Source organism: Ascidiella aspersa, chromosome 2, assembly GCF_963924565.1.
Source record: "Ascidiella aspersa chromosome 2, kaAscAspe10.2, whole genome shotgun sequence".
NCBI classification, from domain to species: Eukaryota; Metazoa; Chordata; class Ascidiacea; order Phlebobranchia; family Ascidiidae; genus Ascidiella; species Ascidiella aspersa.
In genome coordinates this window covers 15,884,179-15,909,225 of record NC_139448.1, presented here as the reverse complement: position 1 = coordinate 15,909,225, position 25,047 = coordinate 15,884,179, and the positions used below count along the sequence as shown (strand labels likewise).

Genomic DNA, 25,047 nt, shown 5'->3' with positions numbered 1-25,047 from the left:
CCTGCTGATTTCCTTTCTAGGATTTGCGTTGTGACGTCACGTTGCAGTAAACTGCATATTTTCAAAATATTCGGTTAAGTTCCGGTTCAACTCAAAATGTTTAAAAAATGGTCCAAGTTCGGTACAAGTTGGAAAAATAGGATTAAAACCGGTTTTAAAGTTTCAGGTGGGATTCGTCCGACTTCATGCCTAGTATTGGGGCATCAACTATTTTTTTTAATTCGTGGCTAGCTAATTTTGCTTAGAAATGTCGCCCCAAGAAAGGTAAAACACAAAAGCATATTGTGCTGGAACAGCCCGATCGAGTGGAGCACAAGACTAAATAGATTGAATTTAACAGGGTAGTTGCGCTATATATAGTCATACCTATGAAGCATGATTTCAGAGTTCACGTACGTATACCCCCTTGATAGAGTGAAAGGTTTAGTGTGCGCAGTTTAGGTACACAAAAGTAAACGATAATAAGCTTATAATTTTCAGAAATCTTTGTAACCTAAGCATTAAAGCTGTGATACTTACACTGTTAATGTAAAACAGATTGTAGTGCACACATATCCATTCACATTTTTGGTCATCAAAATCAGCTCTTCTGACACGTTAAATAGGATTAATGCCCCAAGAAATTTAAGCACTATTTGTTGTCGTGTTCCTGACTAGTGTAGAATGTGATTAATCAGTGTTAAAGACAGAGTATAGTTCTGTCAACATCACCAGAATTGAGTCTTAGCTTGTATTAGCAAGGGACAAGGCGCAATGGAGTTTTAAGTCCCCAGGAGACAGTAAGCGATATTGATTTTTGTAGGATAAATAGAGTTTCAGCGGAATACCAGCACCTTTTGAACAAATCGACGCGCTTTTCTTAAAACGTATGATTTTCCTTTGCTGGAATCCCGTTGGCGTTAGTTAGATATGGTTTACGTCATACGAGGACAGACTTACCCGAGCGCACCATGTTTTTTTGAGAATACCAATGCACAAGTAACAGTTAACAGGACAGATTTTCAGTAACATGTTTTGACATGGTGTTTTAAAACACATATGCATATGCAGGCCTATTTTGCATCACAATACGTGACTCTTGATTTGTGTTTGTTACGTGTTGATTACCATAGGAACCCACGTAACGCTGCACGCATGTTTATTGACTAGTCGTTAAGTTACGAACCAGCACTTTTGTGTTTACATGACTGTCGAGGTAGCGCATTGACTTAAAAGTCTTTGTCGTACTTAATAACTCGTTTGATGTTTTCTGATGGAACCAGTTTTATAGTTTGTTTTTTTTAGCTTAAGACTATACAGATTTAACTAAACACAGTGAATATCGTAAACTACACAAAATAACTTAGTTTTGTTTTTTGAAGTTGAAGACTTTGTTGGATTTTAATTATGCATTAATTGATTTACTTAAAATTTATAACGTTTACTAGTGCAGTAGTTATTTAAACCAGCTTTACAAAAAAATAAAGATGTACACTTATTGAACCATTTCTTATTTTAAAAGCTAATTTTATGTGAAATATTATTTCAGTTTATTCTGTGGTTATAGGTATAGCTTATATACATAGTGATATTATAAATAAGTAGTTCATGTCAGCATAGGGCATTGAAATGCAAGCACCAATTCACATTTAAAATGTATTTCACCATATTGTAACACCAACTTAAAAAAGTAATGGATAAAAACAAGCTAAATCTCACAGATGTGGCATCAATCGGATCTGATGGTCAGTTTTATTACTTTTGCGATAATTATCGCTTTATATAAAAAATAATTAATAGTTTTGTTTAAATAAAGGGAAACCCGAGGCAAAGTACACCCGGATTGGTGAGAAAATCCGACAAACAATTCCAGGGCCAATGCAATGCTCTATGGCATGCGGGGGAAGAAATTGCAAATGGGAGAACCCTGCTAGGTGGAGTGATGCAGACCAAGTTATAAAAGGAGTTTATTCATCATGGTGGGTTTGGTTTCATAGTATTTTTCATTTACGTAATTAGTAGATTTAAACTACTTTATATATAAACAGGGTTTTGGACAATGTTGTGGCAATGTCGCGTCCTTCTACTGGAGTTATAAAAAAATATGACATGATAGGCCAGTTTAAAAGGTAGGCCATATTAAGATATTTCAATGAATAAGGATACATTATAAAGTGGTTTATGTGAAATTATTCTTTTTTTTATAGGCACAATATTAACTCCATTATAAACCTTCAAAGACCCGGAGAGCATGCAAGTTGTGGACCTCCTTTAGATAAGGAAAGTTTGTTTACATATAATCCAAAAACTTTTATGGATAGCAACAGTAAGTTGATTTTTGAATTTCGTCATATTTTAAGCCAATAGAATTGCATTTATTTCGCACATTAAATTAACTATATGAGTATAATATTTACTTTTCAATTTTCAACATCTTTTTGAAACAACACTATCCTGAATTGCTTTTGATTTTTTTTTTTAAGTTTTCTTTTACAACTTTGGATGGAAAGATTTTGGGGTCACTTCCTTAAATACAATCTTAGACATGGTTAAGGTTATGTGCTTTGCTTTAGAAGAAGGCAGTGTAGCAGTCCATTGTCATGCTGGATTAGGCAGAACAGGTACAAATAAATTATGTATGAATAATATTTTAACCTACAGTAGCATTACTATTAAACATTTTATATCCCAACTAAATTAAATATTTTAAATCATTTTTAATCAGGTGTTCTTATTGCCTGTTATCTTGTGTTTGCTCAACGACTTGACCCTGGTGCTGCTATTTTAAGAGTGAGACAAAGTCGAAGTAACTCCATTCAAACGAGAGGCCAGATTGCTTGTGTACATGAATTTTGGCAATTTCTCCGACCTTTGAGAATAGTTTTTCCACAGGTAGGGTAATTACACTGAATAACAAAAGAGTGGTTATAGTCAAAATGTGATCTGGCAAATATATTGTACTGGCATAAATTGCATACTATAATGCACTGTCAATACTCAGGTTGTACCCCACTCCAAACGGCTTTCCCTGAAACAGTTTTTAAATCGCCAGCATCATTTATTGCACGGTTTTGAGTCCAGGGAATTACGCTACACACCAAAATTGGTTCATGTAGTGTGCAACAGGCTTACTGACATGGTTAAGAGTGAGAGTGCATATTCACTTGGAAAATTTCACTTTGATACAGAAAATGAGAAACAAGTTAAAAGGTAGAAATATGTTGCTGTATATATATGTGTAATACTTTACTTACTGCTAAACTAAAATAGGTTTATATTTGTTCATAATTTGTGCAGGTGCAACACAGTTGCTGACATCAAGGAAACTGTTCCTGGGGCATTTGTCAATGAAGAAAAAGAAGAAGAAAGGGTATATATAAATAGTTGCTTTTGGATTGTATAATTACTATATATTTGACCATTTACTCATTGTTTTTTTAAAGGCTGATCAAAGCTCCTCCCCAACTGATGTGGAAGCTGTTCTTTCCCCAAGGGTGGTTCGACGTGGAAGTGCACGTTCTCGAAATGTTTCTGAATGCTCGAATCGACCATTATCAGCTGGGGAAAAATATGCGCATGTTGCTGAAAATGTTGATTTAAATTATGTTGACTCATTTGGCGAAGCTGATGATTCTTTTCAAGATTTAAACTCTGGATTAGTATCAGATTCACTAGTCCTTGTTAAGGGACACACTCCACTTAATAGCTATGTTGAAGAGGATAACCAAATCAACCAAAATGATTCCGAGATTACTTTTGTCAAGCCACAAAACCGTGCACCTTATCAAAGTACAGTAGTACCTACAATTGAACAAAACTTAACCAATTCAGAAGACAGTGAGGCCGAATTAGACAGTTCTTCAGATTCAGGATTGCAATTTACTACAAAAACCTTTCATCAACCTAATGAAAATGGGGATTTGCAGCAACCTGATGTGACTCCTTCCTCAATAACCCTTTCAGAAAACAGCAATGTTAACAACAACAGTGAGGTGGCAACAATCATTGAAGAAAAAACCCTTGTATCACCTGAGATATCACCCCGGGAACCTAGTAACATTGAAGCAGTGCGATCACTTGTTGCAAGTCACACTGCTGGTATTCAAAGCACGATTTTGGTAGAAAGTCCACCACACAGTGCAAAATTGCGCAAAATGAGACTTTCTGCTGGCATGTCCGAAACTATTCTACCAACCGGGTCTAGGGCGAAGAGTTCTAAAGGTGCAAAAAGCAACACAGTCATACCTGGTTTAACCAAGGATTGTGCAGAGGAGCAGAAAACAGATGAAGGTAAGTAAGCATTGCTGTACCAAATGTAGAAAAAGCTTACTTGCATGTTTGTATGTTGGACAGAAAATTGACCTTTTTCTTACTTTACTTCCTGAATAATGATTATTTTACTGCCTGCTGAAAAAAAGCAAAATTTACTGCTAAAGTTGCTTTGCATTGTAGAACTTTTTCTTTTTGATTGTAATAGTTTCCCTGAATGTTTGTAACTAGCTGCTGACTTGGCAATAATTTTTTTCTCTTAATTAAGCGCTATAGTTTGACTTTAATGCATGCAGCAGATAACATTGCGGAGGTTGATGAAGCTCATGAAGAAGTTTTTGATAATAGCACAAATGACGAAACTTCTGTTGATGTTGAACCAAGTAAAGCTGTCGAAGATAGCAGTGTCCCAAAAAGAAAAAAAATGCTATTGCTTTCTGAATTGACTGCACATGAGCAAAATATTTTGAGCAACAATGACTCTTTACCAACATCCAATGATCAAAGCAATAATAATAATGTCTATCAAATTCCTTTGACTATTTCTGATCCTGCAATGAATGACACTTTTGGCGAATCTAACCAAGACCGCAATGATTCAAATACTTTGGAGGCTGCAAATGCCTCTGCCATTGAGATAATTAATAGTCCCAAAGAACAAGGTAGGTGCAAAGCAATTTATTTAAATATAACAAATCTCACTGAATGTCCAAAAATCTACAAACTTGTAGCTTTTCTTAGAACGATACTTGCATGTCACATAATTGCCTGTTGTTTTCTTCTATTCTTGCATGCTTAGGGAGCTTTTTGTATAAGAAGTAGCTGTAAATTTCTTTTATTTTTTCAGGTGAGGAAGATTTAGAGGTTATAGACATTGATGAAACTGCTGGTCCATCTTTTAGTGATGACGAAAATGAGGTAGAGTTTGTTTTACAAAAAATTTAAAAAAAAATGTATTATAAAATATATTTACCTGTTAGTACAGTGATACCATGCTGACAAGCTGTTTCAAGTTTTGATTTAACATAAATGTATTATATTTATATATATAATTTATTTTTTAACGATGTAATAGCAAAAGAATAGATTTCATAATGTCCTTGTAGGATGAAAACACTCCTCAGGATCTAATGAGCTCAATGGCATCCAGGGTAAGCTGGACGCAGCAAATGGACCAAGGTTAGAGAAACTTTATTAGTCGTCACCAGCTTCTGTAAATTGCTGTATGTAAATTTTAATTCCAACTTACAGGTAAAGATGAATCTGAAATAAATAGTTCAGAAGTTCCCGCGCAACGGGGTTTATCAGCAGCTTCCAAATCGTCTGGAAGGCAAACTCCATTGATGTATAGGTGAGTGCAGTTTCCATCTTAAGGTAAAGTGTGGTCTTTAAAGATCGGTCTGGCAGAAAAAAGCCTTACTTGCTACAAGTTTTTTCACGCTTATGTTTGGTAAATGACAAAACTTTGTGTGGTGGTTTTAAAAGTTTTATTGATTTTCAGCGTGAAAATGCATACACAAGTTTTGGCGCTAAATCATTTGAACTGAACAGAACAATAATCGATTCGTTGCCTATGCAGTTTGCAAAATAAATCGAATGGATAATTGCCTAACAAATCGCAATTAGCCATCTCCATGTTCTGGTATATTTGCAAAGTGTTTGTCTGTTAAGGGCCGAGCGCAACCTCGAAATGGTTGAAGAGCGCGAGAAACGCGGATCGAACGCCAGCGATCGCGAGCAAGGAACGGTGGCCGCTTCCACAGGCATCAATGTCGACTCGGGCAGCTCCGACAGTCGGGGAACCCCCAGTCCGACCAACTCGATTGACATTTCCAACACAAAAGGCAGCGACGAAACTTTGGATAATGTTGGCGCCGATGTTCCCAGCCCCCCTGCGGGATCTGTTCTGACTACGACGCCCATTGTGCATGTGGCTCGCTCCTCGAAGAGCATGAACGACATCGCGTCTGTCCTTCTGCATCCGGACCACCAGGATTCGTGTCCGAGTCGGCGCAGCAGCTACGGTGACGTGAGCCGAGTGGGTTCGGCCGAGCGGCGCGCACAGGACAAGCTGGGCATCGCGAAAGCATTCTCCTACAAACTCACCGACGACGAGTACCTGTGGGAAAAGGTCAGTGCGGCGTTTTTTTGTTTTGTTATCTTTCGTCATTTTAAATAAACTGGGTATCGGCGATTCGGCTACGTTGGCTGGGCGCCGATATTTGACCATGAGTTAAAAACTTGGAATGGCTGCGATAGATTATAAGTTTTGATGCCATTACTTTCTATGATTTCAGTTTTTATTATTTTATCATTTGTGCCTCTACTACAGGGGCGGGCAACATACGGCCCGCGGGCCGGACCAACGTTAGTCGCTATTATGCGACAAAACATGCAAGCTTTGAAAGTACTTAATCCGGCCTGCCAAGTACTTCATTTGGCCATATCTGTCCCGGCTACCGGAAAAGTTGCCCGCCCCTGCTCTACTATATAGAGAGAATAGTTGCACGTATGGAATGTTTGTTCGGTAAACCGATTTGAAGGAATTAAATCCATAGCCCAAGCCGTTTATTCTGCAAAACCAAAATACAGTTTATTTAATATAGAACTTATAAGTTATTGCGATATTAAAAAATGCTGATTTTTTATTGCGATGGACAGGCACGGTTTTTAATTAACCGTAAAAAAGTTGTGATTCCTTAACCTCGCCTTTTTGTTAACCCCATCTTGTTTTTTAAGTTTTGTGTTGCCTGGAACGCTGATGTTCCCGCGTCAATATTTAACATTTTTTCGCTTTTCCCCTTGGCTGATTGAGCGCCCGATGCCGATATTAACGAGTCGAGTGACATCTTTTGCTCGGGACGATCGTTGTAAACCGCGAGTGGATCAGATATAGCACATTTCTCGTTAATTTTTAATGCGCCCTTTTCCGAGATTGCGTCATTTGGTCGCCGGAAAATCGACTGGCCACAGAACGCCATCTCGAACTAAATCGAATCTTTCGTGTTTTGACAATGAGTTTCTTACACAGGCAATTAAGAGAAAACCTTCCCCTAATGTCAAACAATTATTTGTTCAGCGTACTTTAAGTTGGATCATTACTAAGAAAGCCACAGCCCAATTTATTGCCGACCGTTTTGCGTCACGACGCAAAAAGCTTTATTATTTTAAAGTGTCAGGTGGGTCACACCAAGGACGCACATTTTAGAGTTCATGCCCCTATTACCACGAAAATCGCTGTGCATAACACACAGTCGGCCTATGATGGTTGTCGTTAACGTGCAATTGACGCCTATTATGGTTTACAAGAGCGATGAAGAGCCTGTTTAAAACCATTATATGCTCGTAGAACAACTATTTGTGACATTTTGTCAGCAGTAGACATTTCTGCAAAGGCATTTAGGATGCGCACGGGCAACCAATATATCTACTCTAGGTTTGCCTGTAGCGTTACCAGTCATTAATGTATTCATATTATCGGAAATCGATTGTCGTCCGGCTAAAAGTGGAAGCACACTAATGCCTCCGAAGCCGGATTATCCTAGCTTAGATATTAGGACTGTTACGATGACTGTTACTGAAGACAGATGATGTCGAGATTCGCAGCTGCATGAAATTAGTGCTTTGCATTTTCTAAAGCCACTATGCGAACGAGTGAAAGTCAATGTTACGTAAAACTATGCTTGCGTAAAACTATGCTGTTAAAAAAATGTTCGAGATACTAAAATAATGTTAATTACAAAAATGCTAATAGTGTTTTTCCTACAGTTTTTTCCTATAGTTTTTTTATTACAGCAACTTAAAAATATCGATGTTTAACCGGGAATACACAATAATACCTACAATTGCTAGAAAGCAACAACATTTACCATATTATTAAGACCAACAAGATAATAAAGCCAAATACCCAGTAATACCTACGACAGAATAAGATCTAAATCGTCTGAATAAGACATAAATCTGCCGGAATAATTTTCTTAATAGGGCCGTTGGTCTGGCATCTGCTGTTTTGGCTTTTCTTACACACACTTAACTTTTCTCGCACGCACAGATCTACACGCAGCAGGTGGCCATCAACAGCCACAACGGAGCCTGGGGCGAGCTCAGTCGCGTCAACGACCCGTACGTTCTCTCTTCCCTCATGTGGTCATGGCTGGAGCACCTTGAGACGCCCGTTCTTCCTCTCGCCAAAGTCCGACAGATCGTCGACATCTACGAACGGGAGATATCCTCATCCTCCTCATCCACGACCTCCACTGAAGAGACAGCGTCTAGAGTTGTGCAGAGCTTCGAGAAGGCGATTTACAGTCTAGAAAAGGTACGTTTCGTTGTATGTTATACTGTTCGTGTTTTGAGGTACGTTTGGTTAAAGGTACGTTTGCTTAGTTGTTAATTTGTGACCTAGTTCTTCGACAGTTGATTCCAATAAATATGTACCAAATTTTCGCATTTTTATGGTTTCGTTTTGCCTGTGTTGTCTTACAACGTCTACTGTCAGATTTTTTTCGCATTTATGATTTTAAAGACAGATGCCGAGTTTTTGTGGTCACAAGTAAAAAAATGTTAAGGTGGATGGTTTATTTCTGCAGAATATTTCCTACGTTTTCTTAAAGCAAGGCAATATAGATGTAACTTAAACTTCGACATCTGAAAATAAATTATTTTCCAACAAAAAACATTTAAAACATAAATAAACGGAAATAAATCTTATTTATTTAACCATATTTTATTTAAGCGTATCTATAGAGTTACAGTTTTCCTTCGCACAAAGGAGTAGTCATTTGGATTTTAAATTGATTATGCAAAGCTATAGATTTGTTGTTACTTACCAATCCGAAATCAATCCGCAATCGATTGTCCCTTGCCTTGACCCTTATCTACCCGTAACGCTCTTTCATTTTGCAATGCAATCGATAAAAATCTTGTTAATTAAGGGATTTTCCATTTAGCTACATAATTTTAATAGGTTTGTTAGCTAAAATCTTATTACCAAGAAAGGTATGCCAATATAGTCGCGTAGCGAGACACCGAAGTTTCAGTCATAAACACGAATTGGTTTTATTTAGTGAATTGGTTTGGTTTGGTGAAAACTTAGGGCGATTGTTTGCCACGCGCATAAACATTTAATATTTCTAAATTTATGCTATTATTTGTTGGCCTAAACCCCTTGATCCACTTTGGGAGAAAGTCCTATCGCGGGAGAACAACAGTTACCATTTTGGCTCCCTATATTTACGATCGCCATGGGCATTGTTCCCTTCATACCTGGACAATGGCGTGTTGCGTAATTCTCGGCGATGAACAGAAGTTTCGGCCAGTCGTCAATCGATTGTGCTAACCTATCTGGTTTCCATTTGTCCTCACGTGGCCTATTTGTTGCCTGGATTGAATTAAAGTGACGTGCCTTCGGCGAAAATCCTAAGTTTTGCAACGCACTGATTTATGGATCTTAGTGTAAATTTACTTTTTTACAAGTCTATGTACAAAAACACTATTTAAAGTTATGAAGTGACGTACTAAGTATTTATTGTGTAATCCAGCGTTTCTCAACCGGTGCGCCGCGGAAGGTTGCCAGGTGCGCCGCGAGACAATGGGAAAAAATGTTACAAAAATTCTGTATTATTTTAGAATTTGCGACTAAAAGTGGATTCCAGCAATAAGACCAAAATTAAAATAACATCAACATCGGAATAAAGGACAGTTCGGAATAAAATCGATAAAGGACCAATAGATAACATACCCAAACCCCTATCGGACCAACAATCCAGTTTTAAAACAGCGTCTACAAACACCGCCGTTTAAAAAAACATGGCCCTTATAAGGCGGGGTTTTATATCCATTTCCTGCGGATGAGGATGTTATTTAGGCCACTTGGATCTTATACCAAAAATGTATTGGGTTTTATTATGGCGTTGGTCAATTCTGGAATTCAAAGTTAAAAATTTAAATGACATATTCCAGCATTTGAATAGTTTAAAATTGTCAATGCAGAATCAAATTGAAAACACTCATCCACAGATAAAATTAAAGCTTTTTTAAAAAAAATAGGGATTTGGAGAAGGAGTTAAATTAGGCTATTTGAAGATGATTCTTTAATCAAAGATGACCATTCAGGTTTATCTTTTTTAATAAAGGACTATGTTTGTAAATAACTCTAATCACTATTTTCTGTGAATAAACAATAAGCAATTTGACTGGATTCGTAACCCCTACCGGTATTGAAGTTCCAATGGTTGATGTTGGCTTTTCGCTAACAAAGAAAGAGGAACTATTGCAACATGTATCTAGCGGGGCTTTCGCCATAAGAGAGCAATTGAAACAACATCAACTTCGGTATAAAAAACAGTTCGGAATAAGACCAAAATAGGACTAAAACCTAATACTTGTAATAACGTTTAAATCAAAATAAGACCTAAATTCGTCCGATTAAGGCCTAAATTGCAAGAATAAGGCCTTTAAAACCTTTTACTTAACCCCAAACTCCACCCATAACTTCAACACTAACTCCCCTAATAATTTGAACCATAAACCAAATTCTTATTCTACCCATTACTCGCACCTAACCCCAAACAGAGGCAACCAATGCAGTGCCAAAACAGCGGGGCCCTAACGGCATTTTAAAGTACGGCACCCAAACGTCGACACCAAAACGGCCGATGCCAAGAAGATGTCCCTTAACCGTCTCAGGCCACACCCTGATTATACTGTTTTGGGCGTTATTTTGTCTATTTAGGTCTTATTCCGTTAAATTTTGGATTTATTCCGAGTTAGTTGTTGTTGCTTTCGGGCCTTATTCTATGTTTCCATCGAACTCTAACTAACATACCGTGTGTTTTTATAATTTACAACATAAAGGGCCTATTTTATTATTTTTATTTTTATTATTTAGGCCTGTCTTATTAAGCACATCGTATTTTAAAGCAGGGCCGTGGAGTCGGAGTTAGATTTTGGACTCGTACCGTAGTCGATTTGTTTTGCTAAAGTCGGACTGCCTCCCGAGCCCGAGTCCGACGTGCGCAGTAACAATTTTAAAACTGATAACGCCGCCAACTGCAAATTGAAAAGGCGGAATAGCATATGGTGGATATTTTCCAGCAATGGTTTGTGGGTGGATGAGATATATGACACCCCTATGAGGGGATAGTTGAAAATCCACTTTAATTTAGTTGCGTACATGGGTGAAATAAAGGCTGTAGAGTGGCAGCCGGACTCGGTCCGAGTCGAACTCGAGAGTTGGAGTCGAGTTATTTTTAACCGACTCCGCAGGCTTCTTTATAGATAATAAAATTAGGAGCCTGATGTAATAACAATTGCCAGCAAAAAACAAAATATCCAAACAAAGTTAGCAGTCGACTCGCTCGCCAGGTGCGCCGCCGCGTTTTGAAAGGTTTACGAGTGCGCCCTAGGGTGAAAAAGGTTGAGAAACACTGGTGTAATCCATTTCGTTCAACAAACCAAGCCAAAAGTTCAGAATAAAATAAGGCCAAAAGTTCAGGCTAAAGTAACACCAAAAGTTCGGAAGATAACTAACACTCAAGCACTTTATTTGACATGCAGAGGCAAATCTAGTGGATTCCCGCTTTAGATCATTTCAATTTGTGTTCTATTTTTAGAATGTGATAGAGTTACCGGTCGCAATGAGTTCATTACGATGTAGCCTAATTTTATTTTGCGTATTTATATATTAAACATTTTCTTCGTAAAGTCCCGCCATCCGTCAGAGGTTTTAAGTAAAGTTTGACCGATTCGTATTCTATTTCAGATCGCATTGTGGTATATTTTCTACGTATACTGCGGACATCTTTTATTGCGTTACAGGGTGGCTATAAAGTTTTTTTTCATATCTAGTATGTTGGACGTATAACTGTTGGTGACCTGTTTCGTTTGTTATCATAAAAGTCCTGATATAGTGTACGGTTAATGTTCATGTAAGCTTACTTAACTAGGCTTGTCATCAATTTGATGTGTTTTTCATCAATTTGGCTGGTCCAGCGTGAAATGCGCAATAAGGCAAATTGAACTTTAGACATAATTTTTCGAAACTCTCTATTGGAAAACGTTCAATTTAAGAAAACCGAGTGAATTTGGCCAAACCCAAAAGGTCAGACCTCGCCCGATGAAACCCTGGTGTCGTTCAGACCCAACCTAAATATTTTCCTTCCTTGACTGGCATTGTGTGCTTGGACATATGGCGGGTTGTTACAATCAAGGCATGACCAGCATAATTTGCGACGCTATTATGCGCCCTAAATGTCTTGACCCTCGTGTTGCGCAAGCTACCCGTGCCAACCTTTGTGCGTTGTGCGCTCACAGCGGCGCTTAATTCCCTACCTACGTTCCCGTCTCTATCGACGAATACCCCGGTTTATTTAAAGCAATGTACTTGTTCAGCCCCGATTCCTACTTTGTTGTGACAGACTGACTTGAATTTTTTGTTATTTTAGCCCACTTTTTAAATCTTGTAAAACATTTTCATTAAAGGTATTCATGTTTACTACGACTTGAAAAGTATTTTGTTTTGACTTTTTTTTTCATGCAGTGGCCGAATGAAGTTTGTTTTGTTTACTTAAAAGCAAAAAAGCCGGGTCGCGACTTAAACACATTGCTTTGTCCTCACGCCTACAGTTTATTTCACTCGACTGTTGAACCGTATTTTGTAACATACTTTACCTCCAAATTCAGTAAGACACGACCTATGTTACATTGCTTAGAAGTTTAATCGCTTTACGCTCTGTCTAAATTAAAATTTATGTTGTTTTACGGTATTTCTAGCTCGAAAGTCAACCAAACTTTGAACCGCAATGTTTACATCAAAAAACGGCTGTTTTATACCCCGTGTTAAGCCCAATTATGGTTGCATGCTTATTACGATTTCTTGTCTTTTTCGCAGAATTAATAATTCATTAGGTGAAAAAAAATTGGGGATGGATGGAGGCGCTTTCGCCGTTCTAAATTACAGTTTAACCAACACCAAAAGGCTGTGTTACCCGTGCGGGCGTTCTTCACAAATAACCAATAGCACATAAAATGGATTTAATTCATATTCGGTAAAAATGCAAATTGCTTCGTTTAATAGGGTCAGTGCTGTACGTTGAAGTGCATCCTTGAATGCGCCCACTCCTTCCCGCCCCTCCCCAGCGATTGTTCCGCTTCAGTGATTCGCAGAACCGTGGTCGCGCTCACCCATTGGCCAACATCCGGTGACGTCGCCTCTGACGAAGAGGAAGACGACCAATCGCCAGCCTCCTGCAATCGCAAGCTGGTAAGCGTAGACTTGGCAGTTGAATTAATAAAAAGGCGGTATTCGGTTTCAGCTAAAGTGGAAGTAGATTGGCCGTTTAAACTGCGCAGCTGCTGTACCTGCGTTTCTCTAAGGTAGTTCGTAGCAACCGATTGTAGTAAATAAACATACAATAGGACGTTGAACGACGGTGTATGTTTAACGCCAAGGCGAGAGTATTTTACATGTCGCAAAACTTAACGAGTCCAGCAAATCTGAGGGCAAAATGCGCGTCATTTACGAAAAGAAGCATGTTTAACATATACATCGTTGACTGCCATGGTATTTCATCCTATTTAACGTGAAATGTTTAACAAAATAAAATTCTATAGATTTTCCCGGTCTGATGGATGTGACAACTCTCAAAAATTAAAGCTACAATTGTATTTTTCATCAAACCTTATTACATCGGGGCATAAAAGCTCGTTTGGCGTTTCCTTCGTGCGTTGACAAAGAGCGCGTTCATTAGTTCTCGCGCGATATTTGTTCGGCGGGGTTTTTCTTTGTCGGGCCGGTGGTCGGCGAGACTCGATCGTCACGTGACAAAATATCGACTTTCTCTGTTTGTTGCTTTCGTTGTTAAGCCCGTCCCATTGTCGCACTATACCTGTTGAAACACAATGGAGCGCCGATTGACTGTGGAGTCACGGCGTAAAACTGTGTGTGTGCGTGTTGTGCTTTCACTTATTGTCAGGCCTATTTCAGGCATACGGACCCTTTGTGCTGGCGCCAATTACGCTCACGGAAAATTGATTTTCCTACTCAATACGCCGTGACTTGTTACTGTTTCGCCGGATGAAACGGGCCGACTGGAACCAAGCTGAAAACCATTGAATTGTCGTGCGCATTGTAAAGCTATAATTCTACTAAATTTTTTTCCCATTATGACGGTTCATGTTTGTTACCTTCGTACATTTCTTGTTTTTAGGCCGCCGCCATGCAAGCCTACATACAAGAAAGATACGCCTTGTCGTTAGAAGAATCCGCGGATCGAACTACATTTCCAGAAGAAAAACTATTAAAGCCAACAGACGTTTCGACTCATAGTTCTGAAGATAAGCCGTCACCACAGGAAACAAAAGGTAACCCGGTCATTTAGCGGAACCTGTGGCAGCACCACTTGTCTTTATCAAGGCCAGACACGATTACCAAATTAAAAAAACAAATCGGTTACTTAAGATTAGTTTTTCGGCACTGCCTTTTTGAGTCAATAGAAATCAACTTTATGAATTTTGAGATCCTGGAACAGTATCAACTTCGTCTGGAAATTGCCATTTTCCCATCCACTCATGTCTTAAGTGGTCCTTGGCGGAAATGCGGCCAGACAAACCGTGCAAACAAATCGTACATCATTTCCAGTTGGTCTTTACTCAGTCGTCTTCCAAACTTCTGAATTGCGCGGATTTAATAATGAGCCCATCGTTTACCTCATTTATTTGACCGCATAGTCGCTCACCTACGAGTGGTGCTTTATGAAGGCAGTTAATTTACCCTGTACGAAACTTTCAACTGGGGGACGACTTTAAAAACTTTAAATTGTTCCTTTTTTTGGTCAAGCGCGAGATGGGACAGTATTTGTCTAAAGGCCTGTTTACACCACAGCTGCGCAGAGCTGAGCAAAGCGTAATTTGCATTTAATTTCTATTTTGGCAGAGTTTCACGCTTTGCTAAACTCAAGCCCCGTGCACAAAAAAGTTACGCTTTGCTCGACTGCCATCGAAGCGTGAAAGTGATTTTGCTTTGTCTGTTACGCAGACATAGTACAAACGCAGTTTCACGCCCAGCTCAACTCAGCTGTAGTGTATATACGGGCTTTAAGGACACACACTTATTTTTTTTTCACCTTTGGTCCACGATCCGCCAATGTAAATTATCCAGGACGCCATCTTTTTTACAAACTAGGCCTTTTGCCATGCCTCTTATTTTTTTGCTATTTGAACAGCGTATTTGCAAATATTTTTTGCGTTTTTTCAACAGCACTTCACACGAATTCATTGTGTGTTTTAAATATGAACATAACATCGTGTGTGTTTAATAGCCCTAACCAAAAACTAGATTTTACCATTATATTTATAGCGTTTTTTGAAGTATTTTCATTACGACCTTTTTTGATTATGGATGACGCAGTGTGGACTTAAACTTTAAACCAAACAAACGCATTTTTCCCCGCTTAAAGACGCTTTACCGCCTACTGCTTAAATGCGATTAGACCAATTTCCAATAGAAAAAATATCATAGGCCCGCCCCTGTTAAACAAAAACTAGACGTTTTAACTACAAATTTTCATGAATTTTTATTCAAGACCTTTCTGAGGTTGGTTTTGGCCCGCGATTGGTAAAATGTCGCCGACCACTTGCTTAAGACATGGTTTATATTGGCCGACATTTAAATTGGTCAAGAAACTATATAAACGCAATTTCAAACTTTTTTTACTGTGATCCAAACCCTTGCCATTCGCTGAAATGCGCACGTTTTACTTTGTTTCGTAACCAAACGACTCCTAAATATAGTCATGTGAGGACTGAATCGTTTATGGCCTGTTGTTCCGACCCGTCCAATTCGAGTGATGAATGTGAATCGAAAGACACTCGTGCAACACTTGGTTCGTACTCAGCTCCCAACCTTCATCGAACCCTACACTTACACCCAGGATAGGATATGTATAGTAACGGTCGTCGGCGCTCCGGGCAAGACTTGTCTGTGGTATCGTTTACTGCTCCCGACAATACGTGTTTTCGAGGGTTGTTCCTTGTTTGGAGTTTCCCTGTGTCGCGCCAAGTACCCTCGTCTGCACACCGTTTCAAGGATTTAACTTTTTTTTGGAACATTTGGTCGCACTATTGAAGGTCGCGCTAAATAAGGGAAAACGCGGAATAGGTATCATTTTGACATGTCATATCATACTAGTTAAGGGTTATAAATCTTTATTTTAAAGGAATGCATCAATTTTAACCATATTTTACCAGTGTTGTAAGGGAAAAATGACAAATTACTTTTGCACGTAAAGCCAAATGCATGTAATCATGACTTGACTGGGACTTGACCTGTTATATTTATTCAAAAAGCCTTGACTTGGACTTAAGTTATTTTACAAATGACTTGACTGCGACTTACGTCATTTAAAAATAACTTGTTTACTACACTGGTATTTACATACGTTTATATACACAAACATACATATATACAGCAAAACATAAACAACAAACAACAAATTATATTTTGTGTAATCCAGTAATCATATGCGATCGTACCATTTTAAAGTATTACTGACCGACGATGGCGGCAAACATGCCTCCGGGTCCGTTGTAGGACCAACCAAGGTTAATTGATTTCTATGCAAGAAAGGCGATGCGCGGACAAAAAAATGGCGTTCAGTGAAGTTTGAACTCACGACCTCACGTCTGAGCTACAAGTTGTACAGAGTTTGAGCGTTTAGCACACGTATATGCGATGATCGCCGTTTTCTAAATGTTGTATATTTTTTCAGACATTTCGTCTTCTAAGCCTGCGAGCCAGACCGATGACCCCAACTCTTCCTCTGCCAATTCTACTCCCTCCTCCCCATCCAGCAATGAGCGGAAGAGCAGAAGATCAGTCGGAAGCGCCAGGTCCTCCTCGTCTTCCGGAAGTGGTAGCGCCGGTAACCTAGGCAACATGATGCAGCCCAGTATCGTTGTTTCGTGAGCGCGATTTTTTCCGAATCCGCATAGTTTCGCTATATACCTTGTTTAGATTTTGGATGTGGAACGAAACAGTTTCTGCCATTGCTATTCTGCTAGAAATTTAATCCATTAAGAGTAAAAAAAAATATTACTGTACATGATTTTTAACTGAAATTTAAAGTCAAAGGCATAACTCTCATAAATAAATGAGAAAATGTGACCTGTGCATAGACACGGTTTAAAGTTTTTAGTTTTATACTTTCATGGGCTTAAATCGACGCACGCTAAACAAAACAGTGGCAAGCAAAAACGTTGTTTTGCATAAAGTTCCTACAATAGCAATATTGACTGTTCGTAAATAACTGTTACTATTTGAAAGGACGTATTTTTGGCGGCTACGAACCCCAAATGAAACTGCTGTTGCTTTGGCTTTGTTTTTCAAATGCTCGTTTTTTGATGACGTATGTAGTTTCGTGTGGCACCGAAGCAAGTCTGTATAATAATTACCAGAGCGTTCTATATTTATTAACACCGACAGACGGCTTGCATCCATGCAAACCCGTTGGAATCACTGTTGTTTTCTATGTTTAAAACTTTGAACAAGCACTTTGAAACCCGCTTCTTCACCCTCTTGGACTTCATAACGTTTTAACTGTTTTTTTCTACTCGAAGCTTTTTGTACAGCGCAGTTTGCTGAAATGCCGTCTTTGTTTCGCATTTTTCTTCCGTCGCATCTTCCATTTTTTTCTACGTTTATTTTTCAATTTCCGCCTTCACGCGTTTGCAGCCATTTCGAGTAGACCCTATCCGCCTATTTAGTGTAAAAGTTAGTCTTCACCAGTAACCCAAACCTCTCGCTATCGCTGTTTCCTACTCAGATCTTCAGCTTTTTGACGCTGTCTAACCAAACGTTTAGATTTGCAAACTTTTAGTTCACAAAATGCGAATGTCTTCCCTTTACTATAAACACTGGACCTTCTGGTGCCTGGAGTATATGTGTTTCGCGCAACGTTACAGACTTTTCACGTTTCTGTTTCTACGACTATTAGGTTAATATGTTTAGTTGCTATTGATACGTTGACGTGAAAAAGTTTGCTAAATGTATTTTTTTTCGCACGAGCGAGCTGTTTAAAAGAAGCTATTTTCGCTAAATCGAACAAACGATCCCTGACACAAATTACATGCAAGAAAGGTGCTGATTTGCAGCCTGGCGCCACTTGCTGTCGATTCCTGCTGTTACTCTTAATTCGCAAGTTGACCTATCGCTTTAAGGACGAAGCTCCTATGCAAGACAGCGTAAACGATTGACTGCCCCGACCTAGATTGATTAAAGTCCTCTAAATCGCGAATTGATTATTCCATCTGCTGCTCATAATAAGCGCTAAACCAATCCGCAAGCGAAAAACAGTCAAGTATCTATGCAACCCAACACTTGACTTTCCCCCAACATACGACAATCCTTGTTCTGACTCAAAGCAGGGCCGACGATTCTTCATTTCGCGTCACTCTCTCGGCTTTTTAATTTATTGCTTTTTTGCACGCTACTTTTTATTGTTCGATTTTTTTACCGTGCACGTCATATATCGTTGTAGCAATTATAGCTTTGTGTTCTTTGATTTTCTATGTTCTGTCTTATATTAGACTTGACCAAATTGAATTTGCAAGCGTTTTGCTGTTGCAGTTCTCCTGTACCAAGATACCCAGCGCATGTTTTTAATCGTCGTTCTAATAGAGTAGATCTATTTTCGTTAGATTAAGCGTTAACAAATTTTGTTATCTAAATTGGACGTTTTGTGCGTTCTGCAGGGGCATAATACCATTTTCTCGAATAAATCCCCTTACAGCTTACAAAATCCGTGTTTTCATTTCATGGCTAGGACATGTGTAAGAAAGCCCATCGTTATACAAAAAAACTTCACTGAACTGGTTAAATTCAGGTAGAAGTATGTATGGCATTTATCAAGATGATTTTGCATTATCTACACAGAAACAGCGAAATAGTATTCATTGCGTTTGTGTTGTTTTCATGGCCTACTGACAATATACAATGGCTTGGCGAATTTCCTCTACGCAGACGTGCCACCTAACGCTGTTGTTTGAATACCGGGCTTTTTGCTAAAGGCTGGCGTAAGAACTGGGTTTTTGGTAGGGTTAGAAATATTAAATGGAATTAGTGTCGTATTTATTGAATTTAGTGACCTTTTACTTGCATGATTTGCGAACGCTAAACCTAGGCACCAAAACCCATATTTGTTGGACTCAGCAAGCTGAGTAGATGAAATGAGAAGAGAGCCCGAAATCAATATGGCGAATTCTACTTCTGCATTGTGAACATTGACATAATAGGACATTATCCTGACATAGAGTCTATGGGGACAAGTGCCATTTTTCGCAGAAGCTGCTATTTAACGTTTTCTTTTTTGCCCAATCTCAATTCATGTGACTAATATATCATTATACGAGTCTGCTTCTACTGGAAGTTTTAGTCAAGACCAGCTTAACGCCGTTGTACGAGATTTATCCAGCCTTGTCAGTTATTTCGAAAGTGTGTTTGTGCGCAGAGATGTTACAAAAAAATCACACAAAAAGAACTTTCCACCAGGATATACATCATGCAATTTAAAGGTTACTTTTTAGTCAATAAAAGCATTAAACAACTGTTCGTTTCCTTGCATTTCAACTTGTCAAGAACCAAACAGCGTTTCTCTGAGAAATGTACCTGTACTTATTTCACACTATGGCTATGTGATTTATAAGCCGAAAAACATAGTTCCGCGATATTTTAAAAACTGTAGCAATTTGAACATAATAAGTGGATTTTCGAAATCAGGCGCCTATGTTAAAACAACTTTCGTGCCTTGAAAACAATATAGACCTATTTATTTTTTGTCCAGTGTTATTTATATTCCTTTATCTTGGTCAATACTATTTAATAACTTACATCCCATAATAGACATGTTAGATTTGACTAAACTGAATTTACAATATTAATGGTTCAATAAATAAGTGTTGAGATGCGATTTTATTTTAGCAAATAAGGTGTACCAATAACTGCACCACGTTTGTAAAACAGGCTTGCACAACTCGAAATGGTACACGTGGGCCGAACTAAGCAAAAATAAAACTTGTCAGACCCCATACTGAAATTAATATAACCAACGTGTATATAAGATTCTACAGCGAACTTTAAAAAATAGACATAAAAAATAAAATTGGCTCATTGTCCGCATACATGAGTATAATTTAACAGAAAATACACTTTGTAGCTTTTTTGGGCTGCATAGATTTTGTCACAATAGAGAAACACAACTTCATTCGATCACGCATTTCATATTAGTTTGTTTTTACACGGTAAAAAAACATACTAAAAACGTAAATACTAAAAGTTAGCAAAAAATATATATATTTTTAGGGTGACATGGGCGGTTTGCCCCTGGATCCGCATATGTTTATATCCTTTTTACAAACTCATTGTGTTAACAGCGACTGGCGAGCTTTTTTCAACCCCTGATTAGTGTATGACATACAATAGTCAGTCGTGAAAGTAACCCTGAACAGCGTTCCGGTAAAATAATTGTTGCCGGTACGCCTTTTTATTTATATGTTTGTGGACGACATTAAATGCTCAACCTAGGTTTTTCGTGGTTGCATGCTTTACGAGGTCCGTTTATAGCGTAAATTTGCAACATCATAACTTGGGCCATTTTTATTTGAAATAAGAAAAAATTTTTGACTTTATTTTTATCAAATTTTGAATTTATTTTGACCTAAAACTTCTTAGAAACAGTCCCATAGGTGCCCAAAACAACTTTATTCTTTGATTCGTGGGCAGACGAGGTCCTTAAAATTTTTGACTTTATTGACTTTTGCGGGCCCTAGTCATAACTAAACCGTCCCGGTATAAATATACAAAGAATAAATAAATGACATCGATCTCATAGAAGCTCATAGAAGTGCAATAAAAAGGCGAAATGAATGTTTCATGTTATATTTTTTTGTTTTTAGGGTCCGAACGAGAAACGCATACACTTTCAGAGACAAACATACAAACATAAAGCAGGGATTCAAACGTAAAGAAAACTATAATCCGTATAGAGGTGTTTAAAAAAATTTAACAAAAATAAACAAAATAAACATAGGCGGCTACATCGTATATTTGTATTTTAATTAACGCAACGGACAACCGACAGCGTGGTCCAAAGAGTTATCAAACAAAAGTCACTTTAAACCTCCTCCTTTTTATCGGGGCTGTAAGGGGAGGTGTATTCGTGAAAATCTAGCTTGCCGTCGTCGTTCTTGTCCTGATACTTGAGCACTTCCTCGACAATCGCAAGCAACTGGTCGTCGGAAAACTTGCGCGCTTGGTAGTGCATATTTTCACCAGTTGATTCCTCGCGCTCGTGATGCAGTATCGACATTATGATCTCGTTTCCGTCTGTCGGCGTTGCAAAAGGTCGTTAGGGATAGATCACGAAGTTATTATGTTACTTTTTTAGTTTGTCCAACCAGTAGAAAGTTATGGAAAGTTGTTAGTAATATTGTCATGCCTGTACCAAAACAGTGTTTGATTGGCTCGAAGTTTGCAAATACTTACATTTATATACATAAAGTTATCTGAAATAGCTGGGGGGGGGCTTTCTGTTTATGTCTTTCAATCATCATAATAAAAAAATTGCGTTTTTTTACGTATTTTAAAGTTACGTCAAAAAATTACGTCATTACGGGGAGATTCAAACAAGTAATGTTAGGAAAGCTGAGATTATAGTTTGATGTCGTGCACAAATATGAAAATGCAATCTTAGTTTAAATACTTTAACATGGAGGCGGAACTGTCTGGTGAAAAAAGGAAATGGACTGTTAAACAATCATTTGTTTTTTACCTGGATGCCGTTCCATCTTATTTTCCCCACTTTTTCGAAGGCGATTAGATTGCGTTAAAACAGCACATTTGCTTTATTTTATACGTTGGATTGTTGCAAGTAACTTGATAAAGCTTGCTATTTAAAGAAACCTTATAAAGCAGTGGTGCTCAATCTTTTGTGATCCTTTTATACAGGCTTTAACAATTTGCTCCCCCGCCTAAGGATTCAGAAAATACGGTGTAGAACATCCCAAGGAATGACAGGCCCAAAATTGAGTTTTAGGACAATATTGCAAGCTTACGCCTCACTAAGACTGCCCATATCCCCAGCGTTAGTCGAGGGCCATCGTTAAGAAACCCTCCTACAGACAAAAAACACAAAAGAAAAACTACAGGTAGGCTACGTCGTACCGGTAAAAACATGTTCTTGGTAGAAATAGGCCATGTCCCGTTTTTAACACGTCATCCCTCTTATGTCGTTGAACACAACTAAGATTTCAGTAACGTGTCTACAAGCTACAACGATAACACCAGTTTTTTTTTTAGATTACTTTTCGGCGTACTGTTGTGGCGTAACTTTGGGACGTAATCTCTGAAAATTGTCATGCGTTCCAGTAAGAGTTTTTAATCGTTTCGGTAAGAAAATTATTCTAATTTACCCCTGCGCACAAGGTCATTTTGCAAAACAATAGGTTATGCTTATCATCTACAATTATCAGTTGACGGAGTAATTACAGTTGCATTTTTGAGAATACGGCGCATTTTTGCAAGGAAGAAATCAACGCTAAAAATAATTTGGGTGCGAACAACGAAAACTTAATTCATAATATTGATATATTTGTCATTAAATTATTGATAAAAATATAATAATCCTAACGAAGTTGTTTAACCAAATGGCAAAAATGGGATGCTGATGTTCCTGTTTTTAGTCACATGTCCTGCCCCGAGGGAACGCTGAATCGAAAGAATGTGGATTAGAAGGTGGACGAACATTGTCTTTTTATTGCCTGCGGTCATGCTTTATCATCAACGTGCAGGAAAGCATGCAAATTAGCACAATGTCTATGATTTATTTTATTAATGTACAATGAATAAGTGAAAGCTTCGAATACAAATAAACTATGAAAAATATCTTAAGAAAATTAAACACCATTCAAACATGACACAGGCTTACAGTGTAATACATGCAACAAACTAGGGAACTTGCTTATTTCTTTTTCAGTGCAGCAAAACGAAATTTTTATACCTTTTAAGCAATCATATCTTGGACACTGAATATTAAATCAATAATATAATGTCAGGTCTTCACTTCAACTATCATTGCAAAGTGACATATTTCTTGTATTCATAAAAGTCTATTGCGCCATCTCCATTAAGGTCACTTTTCTTTAGTAGTTCATCGACATGCTCCAACAGCAAGTTGTCGGCAACACTTTTATTCGCAGCTTGCTGCTTGATATACTTCACCATAAGCTCAGTGCCATCTAGATTTTGCAATCATGAACAAATAAATATGTAATTTTTATGCAGCAGATAACAAGGCATATATAATGGCGATGGTTGAGCAACAAAACAATATATGAGATGCCACCCAGATGCATTAAACAAATATAAAAGTGCATGCACCACTTTATTATACTAGGAAAAGCCAGCTGTGAATACTTCAAAGAATATTCTGGGGTTACCTAATTTCTCATCGCCATCTGCATCATGCTGACGAAAATAATGAAACTGTAATTCATTGACATCCATGTCTTCAGGATTTTTACCAATCACACCACTTAGATCCTCTTTTAAATGCCTGAAATATTGGATTAGCAATTTAGGCGGAATCTTTGATAAATGTTGCAATCTTTGATAAATGTTGGTATTGTAAAACAAATATTTTATAATATATTAAATTGATATTCAATTGTTCTACAAGACAGAACACCTTTTAAGTTCATCTTTTAAACAGTCTTTTTAATGAATTTACCTTTCTGTGAAAAAGATTAATCAGCCTGATTAACCTCCAAAAATATATAATTAGGTTTGATACATCCTCAAGTCAAGATTATCAATCATCATTAAAAAGTTAAAACATAAATTCATGCGTATATAACTTAAAATATTGTTCTAAATCACGATGATGTTTTTTTATATATCTTACAATACTTTTTCTACATTCTTACTGAGCTACCAACATTTATTTATGGTTTTATTAGTTATGGATTAGGGTCATTACTATATATATCAGCAAATCAATCAATCAATATATATATAAATAATAAGCACATAATATAGTTTTACCTATACATAAAAATTAGAACAATAGAGCTTGAAGCCATCCTTGGTAAAGTTATGAATGTATCAATATCATTGGGTTAATGTAAAAAACAAACAACAGATTTTAAAAGTATTTGACACTTACGCTCGATTGTGTTCTGCACTAGGATCCATTTGATTTTTAAGGAGTTCCTCTCCAAACGCCAAATGAAAAATAAACAAACACACACAAATAAAATACTTCATATTGGAAATTAAATAAAAAATAACTGATCTAAAAGCAATAACAAAGAGTAAATCAAACAATAATTTTCTCCTAACGTCGTAACTATAAACGAAGCTTTGATACAAAGTTGCACAACGTAAAAGACATGGCTTGTGCATATTATATATCTTACTTGCAAACTGCATTAACACAGAAGCGAGCAGCAGCTGGACAAATTGTACACATGACAAATTTTCGCTTCGGTGATTTTCGCCACAACATCACACGTCACCGGCCAATTCATAGAAATACGACACGACTATGGACTTCGAGACAAGCGGTGTTATACGTAAAGTACACTGTTTGTGCGGTTGGCGATTAAACGATATTTATCGACAGAATGAGAAGTAACAAGTGAATCTTTTATTTGTTAGCGCACGTTTTTGCTTTTAGCGAGCCTAATTGTTGCGAAAGCAGAAGTATCGTAATGGAAGCCTTCGTATGGTCCGCCTTTATGGGTATCTTT

The 25,047-nt window shown here is 37.8% G+C and overlaps 2 protein-coding genes across 4 annotated transcripts; one reads left to right on the top strand and one right to left on the bottom strand.

Moving 5' to 3' along the window:
- Window positions 1-1,301: 1,301 nt before the first annotated feature.
- LOC146163968 (uncharacterized) lies at window positions 1,302-19,021 on the top strand. The gene is made up of 18 exons (XM_083381190.1): window positions 1,302-1,724; window positions 1,796-1,958; window positions 2,028-2,108; window positions 2,187-2,305; window positions 2,463-2,600; window positions 2,705-2,871; window positions 2,981-3,189; window positions 3,277-3,349; window positions 3,423-4,269; window positions 4,545-4,910; window positions 5,096-5,166; window positions 5,355-5,427; window positions 5,500-5,599; window positions 5,920-6,379; window positions 8,300-8,566; window positions 13,325-13,510; window positions 14,457-14,610; window positions 17,016-19,021. Exons 1-18 carry the CDS (start codon window positions 1,673-1,675, stop codon window positions 17,210-17,212), a joined length of 3,723 nt encoding a protein of 1,240 aa, XP_083237316.1. The 5' UTR covers window positions 1,302-1,672; the 3' UTR covers window positions 17,213-19,021.
- Window positions 19,022-21,138: 2,117 nt separating this feature from the next.
- LOC146163967 (multiple coagulation factor deficiency protein 2 homolog) lies at window positions 21,139-24,611 on the bottom strand. Of its 3 annotated transcripts, XR_014494550.1 has the most exons (4): window positions 24,462-24,611; window positions 23,737-23,852; window positions 23,298-23,535; window positions 21,499-21,625 (listed from the first exon to the last, which is right to left on the bottom strand). XR_014494550.1 is itself a non-coding variant. In XM_083382258.1 (3 exons), the coding sequence occupies exons 1-3, from the start codon at window positions 24,560-24,562 to the stop codon at window positions 21,414-21,416; spliced, it is 429 nt and encodes a 142-aa protein (XP_083238384.1). In that variant the 5' UTR covers window positions 24,563-24,611; the 3' UTR covers window positions 21,139-21,413. The 3 variants fall into 3 exon arrangements, 2 of the variants coding, with proteins under 2 accessions (XP_083238384.1, XP_083238385.1); XM_083382258.1 differs by lacking the exon at window positions 23,298-23,535 and having other exon boundaries at window positions 21,139-21,625; XM_083382259.1 differs by lacking the exon at window positions 21,499-21,625 and having other exon boundaries at window positions 23,111-23,535.
- Window positions 24,612-25,047: the final 436 nt, after the last annotated feature.